The 15152-nt window shown below is 50.2% G+C and overlaps 6 protein-coding genes across 6 annotated transcripts; 3 read left to right on the top strand and 3 right to left on the bottom strand.

Moving 5' to 3' along the window:
- Positions 1-1317: 1317 nt before the first annotated feature.
- Positions 1318-2915, bottom strand: YALI1_D08050g (uncharacterized protein; the record flags this gene model as incomplete). Its single annotated transcript, XM_502478.3, has 2 exons — positions 1318-1983; positions 2865-2915. The coding sequence occupies 2 exons, from the start codon at positions 2913-2915 to the stop codon at positions 1318-1320; spliced, it is 717 nt and encodes a 238-aa protein (XP_502478.2).
- Positions 2916-4739: 1824 nt separating this feature from the next.
- Positions 4740-6557, top strand: YALI1_D08031g (uncharacterized protein; the record flags this gene model as incomplete). Its single annotated transcript, XM_502477.1, has 1 exon — positions 4740-6557. The coding sequence occupies one exon, from the start codon at positions 4740-4742 to the stop codon at positions 6555-6557; it is 1818 nt and encodes a 605-aa protein (XP_502477.1).
- A 208-nt stretch (positions 6558-6765) lies between these two features.
- On the bottom strand, positions 6766-7908 carry YALI1_D08000g (uncharacterized protein; the record flags this gene model as incomplete). Its single annotated transcript, XM_502476.3, has 1 exon — positions 6766-7908. One exon carries the CDS (start codon positions 7906-7908, stop codon positions 6766-6768), a length of 1143 nt encoding a protein of 380 aa, XP_502476.1.
- Positions 7909-9819: 1911 nt separating this feature from the next.
- Positions 9820-11241, top strand: YALI1_D07981g (mitochondrial 37S ribosomal protein mS47; the record flags this gene model as incomplete). Its single annotated transcript, XM_502475.3, has 1 exon — positions 9820-11241. One exon carries the CDS (start codon positions 9820-9822, stop codon positions 11239-11241), a length of 1422 nt encoding a protein of 473 aa, XP_502475.1.
- A 155-nt stretch (positions 11242-11396) lies between these two features.
- On the bottom strand, positions 11397-13340 carry YALI1_D07945g (uncharacterized protein; the record flags this gene model as incomplete). Its single annotated transcript, XM_502474.1, has 1 exon — positions 11397-13340. One exon carries the CDS (start codon positions 13338-13340, stop codon positions 11397-11399), a length of 1944 nt encoding a protein of 647 aa, XP_502474.1.
- A 1406-nt stretch (positions 13341-14746) lies between these two features.
- On the top strand, positions 14747-15074 carry YALI1_D07930g (uncharacterized protein; the record flags this gene model as incomplete). The annotated part of the gene is made up of 2 exons (XM_068282631.1): positions 14747-14798; positions 14875-15074. The coding sequence occupies 2 exons, from the start codon at positions 14747-14749 to the stop codon at positions 15072-15074; spliced, it is 252 nt and encodes an 83-aa protein (XP_068138732.1).
- Positions 15075-15152: the final 78 nt, after the last annotated feature.

Raw genomic sequence — 15152 nt, 5'->3', positions numbered from 1 at the left:
TGGCATCCCCATGTATATCCGAGGGCTCCTGTTCGGTCCCCTAAACCCCTACCCCTACCCACGTCCGTCTAACTCCCCTCATCCCCCGGATAAACAATATGCAACTGGCACTGCAAAAAAGCTGCACTGGCAAAAAAGATGAATGTACGCCAAAGTCTGAGGAATATGTAACTATATGTTAAGCTGGATAACGGGTTCAATTGGGGGGTTGGGGAGCGACAGGAAAGGCGGTGGAAGGGTTTGGCCCGTAAAATCAATGATACGGATCCCTAACCCTGTAAAGCCCGTCCAATCGCTCCCTCTATCGCCCTTCCAAGTCCTCTCCCACAGCTCCCTCTTAAGTCCGAGCCAATCGTCTCCGAAAAACGCAATTTTAGCTTCATACGCTGTTTGATCGCAGGAATACAAGGTCCAAAGGAGCTGTGAAAAACAGGGCGAAACATGGAGCAATGGGAGAGACGCAAGTACCAACTTTCTCATGGACATCCGCACAGCACAATTGTACTTTCAGAACGCCGCTAGCCCAACTATTGCCCATTCTGGACCCATTCATAGAAATATCCCACCGCCAAAATCACCTCAAAATATAGAGCCGTCTAACCATGAGGTAAAACAGAAATAGAACACAGTGCCATGTTCAAAAAAATAATATAAACAGACCAAATACCGACCTTGTAAGTCCGTCTAATTGCACGCACGGCTCAAACGGCTCGGTTTTATATCCGGATTGTGCCGCAAACCTCGCAATGGACCCCACCGGCTTTTCCCTAAAAACACTCCCACAGGCCCAATATTTTCCGCTACCCTAACCCTATCGCGGATGATAGGATGCTACAAGTAGAGGACAAGTACCCCTACCCTTGAAGACGAGAGACAGAGACAGACCCACGCTGTGCAGCTATATCTCATAAACCCTAACCCTAAATCATTTCGTGATGCGTGTCAATAACCTAATGGCTGTCATACCTGCAGGTGGGTAGAGGTAGGGGTATGGGGTATGGGGAAGTCACGTGTTACCCGTGGAGTTGAGGTGTTGTGGTATGGGAAGTCACGTGTTACCCGTGGAGGTGTTGTCCTGATTGTCTTGCTAAGCAACCACCCATACTCGTATTGATTCGTACTGTACATGGCTATCGCGGGCTTATTTCCTGGTCAAGTAATTCTCAACTAAGGTCTTCAACTAAGTTATGTCTAGTCCACTAAAGCGTGAACTGATCCAACCAACCCAACCAACTCCTACTGTATGATACTGTAGATATCTCCAACCTACCCAAGATTCTCATTATAATTGATTGTTCTAACTGTTGTTGCTTCGGCTTAAATGTCAACGAAAAGGTTCCACACACCCTTGGCGTACTGGACAATCTCGTCGCCTCCAAGCTTGGAGTCTCCGTAGAGTCGGTCGACGAAAGAGATGGGCACCTCGCCAATGGAGTAGCCCATGGCTCGAGCTCGCACAATCATCTCCATCTGGAACACGTAGCCCTTAGACTTGGTGGAGTGGATGACCTTGTCGAGCACGGGCTTCTTGTAGAGTCTGAAAGAGCCGGTCACGTCAGAAATGTGGGGTCGCAGGACCAGGGTGGCCAGGAAGTTGGCGCCTCGAGACACAAGCTTTCGCTTGAGATCCCAGCCATAGACTCCTCCGTTGCCGGCGTATCGGGTGCCGGTGACAATGTCGTGGTTGTTCTTCTTCTGCAGAGCAATGAACTCCGGAATGGACTCGGGGTGGTGGGAGAAGTCGGCGTCCATAATGATGACAAAGTTGCCTCTGGCGAACTGCAGACCGTGGACGTAGGCAGTTCCCAGACCGAGCTTGCCGGCTCTGGGCTTGAGCACGACGTTGTCTCCGTAGGCAGCAATGAGCTCTTTGGCCACCTCCTGGGTACCGTCGGGGGAGCCGTCATCGACAATAATCACTTCCCAGTCGAGGTTGTTCTCGGTGAAGGTCTTGTGCAGGAGCCAGACCATGATGGGGAGGTTCTAGATTAGTAAGGGTAGAGAGTGCAGCCTGACAGACGTTGAACGAGTGTGTAATTGTGGGACGACATTTTCAGTTGCTACGGACTGAACGGCATGGTTGAAACATCGGTTCGTGGCGTCCAGTTCTTCGAACACGTGAAATGATGTCTGAAACTAGGAGGATAAGCCACTTCGGGAGATACTAGAATGACAGACGTGGGAAGAATGACGATTTGAAATGAGACAATTAACTGAAGTTGTGATTAACAGGTTAATCGGGACATGTCTCGCTCTTGGGTGGAAACCTGAAGGGAAGGTAGAAGACGCTGGTCTATTTGACAACCGCTTTGGAAGCTCAATCAGTAGACAACAGACAGCAGTATCAGCTGTGGTGGGCTCCGGCATTGGTGTGAGGTTGGTCATGCCTGAAGATCAGATCAAGAGTAGGTCATGACAGGGTATGTATATCGCGACAGCCGAGCAGAATCATTCCAATTGATGTAGTCAACGCCAAAGAGTACAGATTCCCCAACGAGTCTGTCACCAATGTCAAATCTGGTATGTGTTACAGCATGGCTCCATCAAATGTAGGTCGAGACACCATCGAATCCAGATCATGGCTTCATCTCATATCTGGCACAACAGCAGTCAGTCTTCTCACCACTAAACACCATCACACACCAACAAATTCAACACCGTATCACCCGTTTGTGATTCTTTTTCGTTCACTCCAATTCCCTGAGCCGTTATCTCTCCCTCCAGATCAAGCCCTCTTTACTTTCAAATAACACTCCAAATCGAATAGTCATTCCAATTCGTCACCTCAACTCGCTTGGTTCGTGCTGTCTTGCTTCGTCGGTATTGTCTCGCTGTTTCGTCCTGCTTTGGGTCTCGGTACTCACCTCCCGCTCATTATAAGTGGGCAAAATGACGGAATACTTGTTCTCGGACATGGTGTTTTGGGGTCTAGACAAGAAGGCGTGATGGAGCGTTGGTTGACGTGTCGCGTAGTGGAAGGGACATCTGAGAAGCTTAATTTTAATTTAAAAAAGCCGACGTGGCTCATCGGATGCTGTTTAAGCGAGAACAGTGGGGGCGGGAGAAGAGGATGCTCACGTGGTTTGGACGGTGGTTTTATTCAAAGGGTCATGTGACTCGAAAAGGGACTCTTGGTCACGTGACAGTTACCTAGCACGTATCATTATTGGATCTTTTCTGGGGATTGAACAAACAGTATCGTAGCTAGCTAAACTTGTAACAAGTATATCCAGTAAATGTACATACAATTCTTGAGCATTTGTTAAAGCTCTGTGTGTACTCGTCGTGTATGTACACACTGTACTCACACAAGTATATGGAAGAAACATAGAGTAGAAAGAGTTGATATGGTCATCGTATATGTTACCAGCACCTGATATGTTACCTGATATGTCACCTTGGTCAGTGGAACAGGTATCAACATTATTGTTGGTTGGTACAACTGGTTGTAATGGAATGCTGTGAACCAGGTTCTTGTACCAAGTCTATACGGCACAGTTCCAACTTGACTGGAATAAGAAGAACTTTTAGAACTGGTTAGAGGTGAGTAAAAGTGCTGTTTCAACTACTTGTGTCTACATTGGGCTTGGTGTCGTAGGTCTAGACAACTACATACTGTACAAGTACATATTGTACTACAAGGATGCTTTGTTTTGATGCACCCGGTGGTCGGACTTCTCTCTTTCGGCGTAGACGGTTGGCGAGGAAGGGATACCGATACCGCACGGTAATTGGAAGCTATTGACGTTTCAGTCACGGTATTTTGGTTTCAATCCGATACTTGCAACTGATGGGACTTCTCCCTTCCAATGACAGCTTTTATTATGAGCCATTGAACTTGCGAAGTGGAAGAGGCTCCTCGCCCCATACCTCAACCGAGTCAGGAGAATCACTTTTTGAACTACCCCTTGCCGTATTCAAAACGTATCTTGCTTTCCATGCGCGTTGAGGAACTGCTGTACAATGGCTGTCTTATTGCCAGAGCTCTAGTTGTTTCTGAGAATGCTCACCAACATTCCTCTTCATATTCCTAGCATTCATAAACTCTCTGACCTGTTCGAGTTATTGAAATGACCTTCCCATGAAACATTTTGTCATCTCCTTCATTAAGTGAGTGTATCTGTATCCAAATGAGCACACAATGGTGAGCTTGCCTGGGGAGGTTCGAAGAAGTTATTTACTGTGTTTCCATCACTCCGAAATACCGGTATATATACAGTACAAGTAGTATCATTGCCATCAATGTTGTACCTGTCATAGTGTCTCTTAGCAGTGTCATTGGCATTCTCAAACTATCATCATCCATTTCGATTGCCGCAACCTGCGCTCTTCCAGATGGTCGTCATTAAGGACTGAAATGACCTATTGACCAATGAATTGGACATCCAAGTGACGTCCTAAAGCTGTTTGTGACAATTACTGGTAGAAGCGCGGTTCAATTTGTTATCTGTACTTCACGTACTGGACATGAACTAATGGTCCACTGTGGTCTCTACTTTAGGATCCTGTTTGACCACCAAAATCGTACTCTGTATACTAAATATACAGTTACTACAAGTATTTACACTAGCGATAATCACATATTTCCATTTTATCCAATTTATCCTCAATTTACAAGTATTATACGTACCATAAATACATTTAATCGCGTAAAATCACCGATAAAAAATAAGCTTTGGCTATTTGCCTTCAGAGGCCATTGCTAAAGTGATCTCTCTACACCTCCAAGCAACACCACCATGAGCACTACAAAGCGCCACTCGGACCTCGAGCGAACGTTTGGAAAAGAGGCCGTCGCCACCATTGCATCCAGTCACGTGCTACTGGTTGGCGCTGGCGGAGTGGGCTGCGAAATGCTCAAAAACCTGGTGCTTCTGGGCTTTGGCAAGATCACCGTTCTTGATCTGGACACCGTCGACCTCTCCAACCTCAACCGACAGTTTCTGTTTGGCCACGAACACATCAAGCAGCCCAAGAGCGTGGTTGCCCGAGCCACCGCCCAGAAATTCAACCCCCATGTCGACATCACTTCTCACTTGGCCAACATCATCACCGACCCCAAGTTCACCGTGTCGTGGTACAAGGGCTTCGACCTGGTGTACAATGCTCTCGACAACCTGGAGGCTCGAAGACACGTGAACCGAATGTGCCTAACGGCTAACGTGCCGCTGGTCGAGTCTGGAACCACGGGCTTTCTGGGCCAGACTCAGGTCATTTTGGCGGGCAAGACTGAATGTGTCGATTGTGTGCCCAAGGAGACCCCCAAGTCGTTCCCCATTTGCACTATCCGATCCACACCCTCACAGCCCGTCCACACCGTTGTCTGGGCTAAATCGTTCTTGTTTGTACAGTTGTTCGGAAACGATCTCGATCTCGGAGAAATGGACGAATCAGAGGCCTCAAAGGAGGAGCTCAACACGCTCAAGAAAGAGACAGCAGAGCTGCTTGAGCTGAGAGACGTCATCTCCAAGCCCGAGTTTGGCAAAAACGTCTTCTGCAAGATCTTTGACGTCGATATCGCCCGACAGGCTGAACACAATGTCGATAACGGACGTCAAAAACCCGATCCGCAGTCCTGGGACGAGCTGGAGAAACTGGCAAAGCATCTCGACGGCGCACATATTGCAAAATCACGTGCCCAAAACGTTTGGTCACGTGAAGAGGCCTTTGCCGTGTTTCTGGATGCGACAAAACGGCTCCAGACGCGGTTCAACAACGGAGAAACGCTCGAGTTCGACAAGGACGACGAGGACACACTCGACTTTGTGGTTGCCGCAGCAACGCTGTTCGCCACTGTGCATCACGTGACCACCAAGTCCAAGTTTGATCTCAAGCAGATTGCCGGCAACATCATCCCCGCCATTGCGACCACCAACGCCATGATTGCCGCTCTGGCTGTACAGCAGGGTGTTTGGCAGCTGACTTCCCCCGAACGGGCGCGTGACTACTACATTTCGCGTCGTGGAGGGGACCGGTTCTTCACCGTGACCAAGCCCGCTCCTCCTTCTTCTTCGTGTGTGACCAGTTCTGCTGCTCGAGTGGTGGTCATGTGTGATGTGGACAAGACAAAGCTGTCCGATCTGGTCGAGTGGGTGTCCAAGTTCTTCCCCAAGGAGGAGCTTGCTGTGCTCAGCAGCCAGCTGATTTATGATGTGGATTTCGATGACAACCTTGAGCGAACTCTGGCTGACCTGGGAGTCAAGGAACGGTCTTTTGTGACCATCATGGACGACTCCGATGATGACATCAAGCTGCGTAATCTGGAGATTTACTTTGAGCCTCGAGAGAGCGCTGGAGAAGCTTCTTCCGAGAAAATTTCTAACATCACACCTATCCCCACAGTTCCCACTTATACTGTGGAGAAGCCTGAGGAGGACGACGACGATGATGACGAGCTGGAGGTGGCTGATACTTCCAAGCGAGGCTTTTCTGAAATTGATAGTGTGGTTATTCTTGATGAGGAGCCCTCCAAGGTGGTCAAGGTTGATGAGGGGACCGACGAGGTGAAGAAGGATGTGCAGGTCGAGGATGTGGAGGAGGTGGTGCTGTTGGATTAGCTGTAATATATTATATGGATTCTTACTTATTAGCCACTTGTGCGAGTCTCAATTTTACCAATAAATACATGAACTATGTTCTTTTCGTCACACCAGCTTGTGGGTGTGGCCATGTTATTTTAACCACCCAAAAACTATGGGTGCAGCGCTCTCGATGGATAGGTATCGCACTTGCTAGACGCTCAGTAGATACTCGTCTCCTTCATATCTAGGTTCGTGCTGCCAACCGCTTCATCTGAGCCTCATCTCTCTTCACTCGACACCACAAAGACACTCGATCATCTCGGATGAAATCGACAATGGTCATACTCCAGCTCTTAACCTGAGGCAGAGGGTCGTAAAAGTCCTTGGCCATTTCTCTAAGAGCCGGCAGGCGAGTCCAAGGCACGAAAGGAAAGTCGTGGTGCTCGTTGTGGTATCCAACATTGTAGGTAACCAGGTTAAGGATACCATAGTAGGAGTAGGTCTCAGGGGGTGCGACCGAAGAGGAGTTTCGGTTCTTGTCGGCCATCAACTTATCCGACCCAGACTCCTTCATGGTCGATTCCGCATCGTCCACGTTATCTCCCAGGACGTAGTGTTCGGCGATAAAGTGGCCAGCGACGGGATGAAGCGAACCGGCAAAGAAGGACGATATGATAAGGTACCAGAAGGACTGCATTCCCCAGAATTTGATCACGGCCACGTCAACAGCCACCTGGGCGGCAATGTTGAGAAAGTGGATGATCGAGAAGGGCAACTGGGCGACACAGATGGGTCGGATGGCGTAGAAGAAGAGCTGAAAGGTTGCGAAAAACGCCTTGCCGGCAACATTGCTAAACAGTGCAGCCTCCAGGGGAGTTGGCAGGTCTGTGTCGAACCGGAAGTCGCCCAGATGTTTGTGATGTAGCAGATGGTAGGGTCCAAAGCCGGCGCTGTAGGGGATTCCGATAGGGGCGTTTGCAAAAATGGAAAACAGCTTGTTGTGGATCGGCTTCTTGAAACCCAGGTTGTGGGACAGCTCGTGGATCGCCAGAAACAGGTTCTGGATGCACACGGCTCCAATCACGTAAGCTGTGATCAGAAACGGCCAGCTCAAAATGGGACTGTTTCGAAGCAGGTAGGCACATGTAAACTGCAGAGAAACCACTCCAAGAACCACCCACTTGGTCAGGGGCTCGTGTCCAGTCAGCTTGGTCACCTCAGGGTGCGCCTTGATGATCTCCATCCGTCGAGATCTATGGGGCTCCTCCTGGTAGGTCCAAAAGAAGTCCGCCTCGGAAACGGGGCCGGCAGAATGGATTTTCGGGTGCTGCTCATTGGCGGTGGTCACGTGGCGCGAACGCACCTCGTTTTGTGTCTCGGTGCTCATCTTCGTCGGGTTCTTGTCCAGCGTCGAGTCGAGTCTGGGTAAATCACGCGTCTATCTACAAGGGCAAATAATCGATGACATGACATTCAAGGAGTATCAGACCTTAATTTATTATTAGAGTTGGGGTATCGAGCTATTCATGCTTTTGTAGACCATGTTGATTTGAGGGTTGCGTGGGGGGAATAGAGGGGATTTAAACGTGTACATATAATTGTTGTCGCCTGTTGAACATATTCATGTACTTTTTTTGCGTCGAAAACGGACCTAGCATGCCTATTTTGAAGTCCTCTTTTCCACGGAACAAAAGAGAGAGAGCCGAGAACCATAAAAGGTATTAAACTCTCGCTGACTAATCAATCGGCTATAAATGAATGTCACCATGGAGGTCCCTTGATGAGGTAGTTGGACCATCACGAACAGGCTGAGCTTCTTACTGTCAGTTTAATTTGGCTTTGAAAGTGCACATTCCCGGTTCCAGTCTGGAATATTCTCATTTGAACGAGTTCTGGACGACATTGTGAGGTTGGGCTGGACGGACCTGAAGACACTATCAGACATCTGGGGTCTTTAGGGACCGTGTGGAAGCGCAACGACTCTGTGTTTACCGTACTTATAGTGTCGAATTGCTCTCGGTTTGTCGAATTGCTCTTGGTTTGTGCTCTCCCAAGGTTTTGTATAGTAAGAGTGGAGCAGTGATTGATACGAGGTGTGATTGTAATGGGCGATTGAATGGGGGTGTTGAGGAGGTTAAAGTCCTGAACGATGGAAATTTTGTATCTTGTACAATTGTGTTCTTTTCAGTTCAAATTTCAGAGTTGTAAGGTCCTTTTTCAGAGATTTCTGGTGTCTTCTTAGGCCCATTGATTGAGGAGGTATGGCCAAATGACCTCAACAACGGTAGAGAAATTCAGTCGTTTGATGTGTTGCAGTAATTTGATGTTACTTTTCAACGTCTTTCCCATGTCTTTTCACTTGTTCGTCGTATCTTTCGTCTGTTTCGCACATGAAATATATCGCGTTAAATTGAGTCGACCCGAAATCGAACCCACATCCATCTCTCGGGCACGGGTAAAATTTGGATGCAGTTCCACAATCAACTTCAAAGGTAAAATAATTTGTTCCTCCGATCACAGACCGAGCGTGAGTATCAAAGAGGAGGATGAGGGACAAGAGCAACGAGGGAAAGAGCTGGTAGCAGCTCTGATCTTCTTTATACAAGTCCACGAGCAAGATTGAAAGCAATTCTGCTCACATTGAGTGGTACATCATACAACCCCTGGTGTTGCAAACGTCTCCATCTTGAGGCGGAATTGAGCTGTGATGGAGAAAAGTGCTGAAGTCTCTGGAAACGTGTCGTGTCGCATTGTGGTCGGCTCTTTTTTGCCCGCATTGCGCGAACCGGTTCAATCAAATACCCCCGTGCCTGGAGACATTGCTGTGTGTCTGTCTACCCCACACACTGTACAGGAAGGGACACAAAGAGAGCTCCGACGTTCGGCCGAGTTGTGGGAGGGAGGTGGTGGCTCAGAGATACTTAATGGGGTGTTTCCAAACCACCACTACTTGACCTTGTACACGACAGTGCGACACACATCACAATGTGAGTAGACACAATCAGACTCAGACTCAGACGGACGGTCCAAGCCACATTAGCTACTTGACACTAGACACTAGACGCCAGTGCTAAGAACAATGATGCATAGACAGACACAGACAGGGGCCACAAACCAGCACGCGAAATCGACTCGGTGCGTTTGACCGCTGTCTCTTGTCTGTGCTTATGTCCTGTGCGCCCCCCACGAACCATCTCACCTGTTTATCTCCGCCTTGGATTACCCCACCACAATACAGCCTACCCTAACCACCCAACATGGGGACCTTAAAAGACTAAGCTAACCCAGCACACCCAACATGTTGCGAACACTAGCCCGAACTAGAATGCCCCTGCGAGCTCAAATCAACACCCGATTCATGTCACAGACCACGGCGGCTGCCGAGGAGTCGCCTGTACTCTTCAGCGACAACGGCACCACCCGGACCATCACCCTCAACCGGCCCAAGAAACTCAACGCTCTGGACGACCCCATGTGCCGAGCCATCTTCCCCCGCCTCAAGGAGTGGCTCAAATCCGACTCCGCCAATGTCGTGCTGTTCAAGGGCTCCGGCAACAAGGCTTTCTGTGCCGGAGGTGACGTGGCTACTCTTGCCAAGCAGAACGCTGCAGGCGCCCAGGGCATTGAGCAATCCAGAGACTTCTTCTGCACGGAATACGCCATGGACTTCCTGCTATCCGTCTACCCCAAGCCCGTGATTGCGCTCAACCATGGCATCACCATGGGTGGAGGTCTGGGTGTCTCCATGCACCTTCCCTTCCGAGTGGCCACTGAAACCACCCTCTCGGCCATGCCCGAGACCTCAATTGGTTTCTTCTGCGACGTTGGCGGCACCTTTTTCCTGCCCCGACTCGACGGAGAGCTTGGAACCTTCCTGGCTCTGACCTCGTCCCGACTCAAGGGCTACGAGGCTGTGGCTGCCGGCTTCGCCACCCACTACATCCCCTCCGCTCGACTAGACGATCTGGAGAAGGCCATCGCTTCTCTGGACATCCCCAAGGGCCGAGACGCCACCGAGCTGTACTCCCAGCTCAACGCACTGCTCAACGACTACTCGGAGGTGCCTGCCAACTTCAAGTTCCAGTACGGCGGCGAGTTCCGAGCTCTGATCGACCGAACCTTCAAGTACGACGCCATTGAGGACATTGTGGCAGCTCTGAAGCAGGAGGGTGAGGCTGGTGAGAAGATCATCAAGCTCCTGGGCGAGCGATCCCCTACCTCTGTCAAGGTGACTCTTGCCGCTCTGCGACGAGGCCGAAACCAGGACATTCAGTCCGTGTTCAACGATGAGTGCAATTACGCCGAGAACTTTATGCACTCTCGAGAGTTCATTGAAGGTGTCACCGCCAAGCTCATTGACAAGCCTGCCCGAGAGCCCCAGTGGGAGCCTTCTTCTTTCGAGGGCGTGACTCCCGAGATTGTCAAGTCGTTTATCCAGAAGCGACCCGGCTCCAAGAACGACGAGATGGAGGTGGTCATCAACGATACCTACAAGCAGTACCCCTGGAACTTTGGCTTGCCCCGAGAGGTGGAAATTGAGCAGTACATCAAGGGCGAGACCCGATCGTCGGATTACAAGGCTTCCCCTGCCGAGGTTGTCAACCACTTTACTAACAAGTACTCTGGTAAGCCTGGTGTGAGCGAGAAGGTCAAGGAGGTGATGCAGCGAAAGACCAAGCCTGATCCTAACGAGCCCAAGGTTCTTGACTGGGTTAACTAGACGAGTACGAGCGTAGGCGGTGTGCTTGTACACTATGGCAGTAATGACATAGATGACGTGTATATAAGAAAGATATGATTTGAACAAGACTGAAGATATTGTCAGTACAATAGTGAATAAATACATTAGTTAAAGTACAATACATGGTGGCCATCCTACAAAGCCATACTCTCCAGCACGTCTCTCTCATAAATAATGTCCAGTCCCAGCTCCTTCTGGTCCTCTCCCAGGCCCCAGGCCAGCCCATAAAGCTTCATAACTTGTCTGAAGATGGCGGCTCTGGAGTTTTCACCAAACTTTTCGACGCGGAACTTGAACAGCTCTCGGTGTGTTTTTTCCGTGGCGGCACATCCGGCGATGGCCATGGCCCAGCCAATGATACAGGACACGTAGGAGCCGAGCTCGATGGACTTAAGCTCCTCAACGGCCGCGGTCACGTGTCCTACAACCTCCTCTGATGTTTCCTGGAGGTCTGGGTTGAGCAGTTTCTTGGCTAGCAGAATGACGGCCTGTCGCATCACCCGGGAGGCGTACATGTGCTGCATGAAGCTGTGGTACTCGAGCTCATCGGTCATGTGTGTCTTTTGAATGTCTGGGACGGACCATATTTCGAGGGCTCGGATGTACGACTTGATATTCTGCGAGTCCTCGATTGTGAGTACTTCCTTGCGGGCGATCCAGCTGATCTTCGCACACATTTCAAACACAATGAACCCAGCTCCGAGAATGGGATTGTTGGACCAGTACACTTGGGTCTCGTAAAGAGCCACCTGAAGGTACGGTCTGAACTCGTCAAACACCGAGGGAGGACTCAGGTAAACCAGATCGCTTTTCTTGCAAAAGAGAATGGCCACAGAGTAGTTGTAGAGGAACGCTTCCATCAGAACACGGTCGTTTTTGTTGAGCGCAAAGATTTCGCCTCCATCGTAGACCCGTTTGAGCTGGCGTTCTCTGAGAACTCGTTGAGCTCCACTGAGATGACGTACAACCGCCGAAGTTGGGCTTCCGAAATGCTTTTCAAACGTGGTCAGCAGCTGGACGATTGAAAACAGCCAGTCTTCACTGCCGTTGACTTCGCGAGACGCAATTTTGTTTCGCAGGGCTCGAATTGCCGCCAGATAGTGCTTCTGGACCGTCTTCATCATATCTGGATCATGCCAGGCCAAATCCAGAGCTCCGCAGGCGAACGAGAGCTGCAAAATCTCCGGAGATTTGAACACTAGCGGAATTAAAACTGCCCAGGACGAAAGATCCGGATGGCTATGGGGAGGAGTGATGACGGGCACAAAGCGGGTTAGAAACCGATCATACAGCTTCACTGTGTCGGGCTGCAGATCCAGACCTGCAAATTGAAAAGCATAGTTGGAATACGGCGACTCTGTGAGATTGAACTGCATGACTGCTTCCAGAAAGCGTTTCTCATGCGACTTCATGAAGCCATAGAAGGTGTCTGAAGAAGCGGAGTTAAGCAGCTTGGACATGTCACGTGTAATGTCCGACGTTGGATCACGTGACATGGTCAAAATGGACTGCAGCGGCGTCGATTGTAGGGTTGGTGGCGAGTCTTGGTCGTTGTTTGAGTCCATTTCTTCTTGTTTGTCCGGGTCAGAAATGTATGTCGGCATTTGAATGTTCTGTGGAAAGATTTCCTGTTGTTGCTGATGCTGCTGATGCTGTTGATGCTGCTGCTGATGCTGTTGTTGTTGCTGCTGCTGCTGATGTAGATGTTGTTGTTGTTGTTGTTGTTGCTGATGATGTTGATGATGATGTTGCTGATGCTGTTGATGATGGTGCTGTTGTTGAGGAGGTGGGCTGCCCCATGGGACAGTTTCATGGGGAAGTTCTCCGTGTCGTATCGAGGGTTGTGTCTGTTGTTGTTCCGCCAGGTCCATCTCCAGCGGCTTGTAGCTGACGGCCGGAATCGATGTGCTGGGTACGGCCCAGACGCACTCGAGCTGGTTACGCTGGCAACCCTTGCAGATGGGGTGGTTCTCGTCGCATTTTTTCTTTCGTTTTCGGCATGTCAGACAGCCTGTTTTGGACCGCACAAGCGGTCGGGCGCGGCTTGTCTTGGGTTTGGGGCGCGGTGGCGAGCTCATAGAGGGCGTGTCGTAGCGGGTCGGTTTTACTGTGTTTTTTCCGGCGGTTTTCCGAATTTATCCGAATTGTTGCGACCTTTTGCAAGTCGTCCGCGTCGTGTCGTCCCCAGATTTGGCCGGTCGAGGAGGTACCCAGTGATTATAAAAAGCATGATAATGGCGGTGATGAAACCTTATTTGTAGTTGAAACGTTAATTTGACGACACTCCCGCACACACTCCCACACACATACACACAAGCCCGCACGCAAAACCCAAGCCAAGAAACTAGAAAGACAGAAAAAAGAAGCATGGTTAGGGGCGTGTGAATTAGCAGCTAGTGACCCATTTGGAAGGTGCAATAAGAGGGGGAGGAGGCGGAGGGGCCCAGGTGCCGAAGGGTGGAGCTTCAGCTTTGTGTCTGGTCCAGTCGGGGTCTCTCATTTGGTGTGATCTCGTGACAGAATATTGTTGGGTCAAGGCCGGTTCAGGACTGGCTACCAGTGACGTGTGACGTTACGTATTGTGTTTGGAGATTCTGACTGAGCAGAGAGCCCCGGAGACTAGTTGTAGCTAGCTCCGATAAGCGGGGACGGCAATCAGAAGCGAGCTATGGCGGAGATTTATGAGATAATGGGGTGAGTGAATCACTTGTGGAGCACTTGTGGAGCACTTGTGGGGAGGCCGAGTTGTGGGTTCAGAGACGGAGTCTTGTGTTGAGCCAGTCAGGTGACAAACAGCTGGAGTGCCAGAAGACAGGTGATTCGACAAGATGTACTACTTGTCGGTATGACTTTGAGCGCCGATTGCGAACGAACGCAGCATCGACTAGTGGTTCGGCTGCTGCACTATCTCCGCCCGGAGTTGGCCACGCAAGAGTTGATACGGTTCGGGTACATACGATAGGATACGACCCATCCCCGGCTGACGTGAAGCTACAGGATGCACTTGTAGTGCTTCTCACAAGTACAAACTAACTGGGGTTGGGTTGCACTGCTTGAACTTCGGAGCGGCGACACATCCACAGCCGCAAGAAAGCAGCCGTTTTGAGATGCACTGTCCTCGATCTGTTGACGTGGCGCTTGGAGACGTTTCCAGGAGTGACTTCGCGGGACTCGAACCAACTCCTCCGTCTCCGTCGCCTCCCCACGCCCATCTACAACTCCCTCCTCTCCAGCTCGTGTTTTTTAACCTCACACATGACAGCTGCATGGCTACAAACTTAGGGGTCTATTGAGCTCGCCAGCAACAAGTGATTGTGCAGTAGCAGCGGATTTCGTCGCCACTGGAAGGTCCCAAGACCCACCAATCCGGGGCAGGGACCCTTTTCGAGACTAATCTGGGCCCGGAGCCCTCTCAGAGCCGACTCCGGCGCAGCCCATAGCCCCCTAAAAACTAGCCGTCCTTGTTGATTCCTCTCCACCCGACATGACCCGGAATATCCTATTCTGCCGAAGGGATTTCTTTTTTCCGCATCTCTGTCAGATAACGCCGATCGCACGACAAGACGCCCACCTTGCAATTACCGTACCGGTACGAGTAGGCCTATCTACAAGTAGGCTTGCTGCGTTGGTTATCGCCATGGCGTAACATCAGGTGTTTGTGTGTGATACAACCACGAATTTGGACTGGTTCTTGTATCGTGCCAATTTCGCCATCAGACATCAACATCAACCACATCTGGTACAGTGGACTGACTACTTGTAGTGTTAGTTACTACAAGGGACTGGTACCGGTACGAGTAGCTAGTGTCTAATGAAAGAGTGGCGTGGTTGATGGCTAACAACAACTAACCAATACAAACCCCTGCTTTTCTAAATCGCACACTAGCACT

Source organism: Yarrowia lipolytica, chromosome 1D, assembly GCF_001761485.1.
Source record: "Yarrowia lipolytica chromosome 1D, complete sequence".
NCBI lineage: Eukaryota > Fungi > Ascomycota > Dipodascomycetes > Dipodascales > Yarrowia > Yarrowia lipolytica.
Note: the sequence above shows the minus strand (reverse complement) of the source record. Positions and strands in the feature narration are given on the sequence as shown.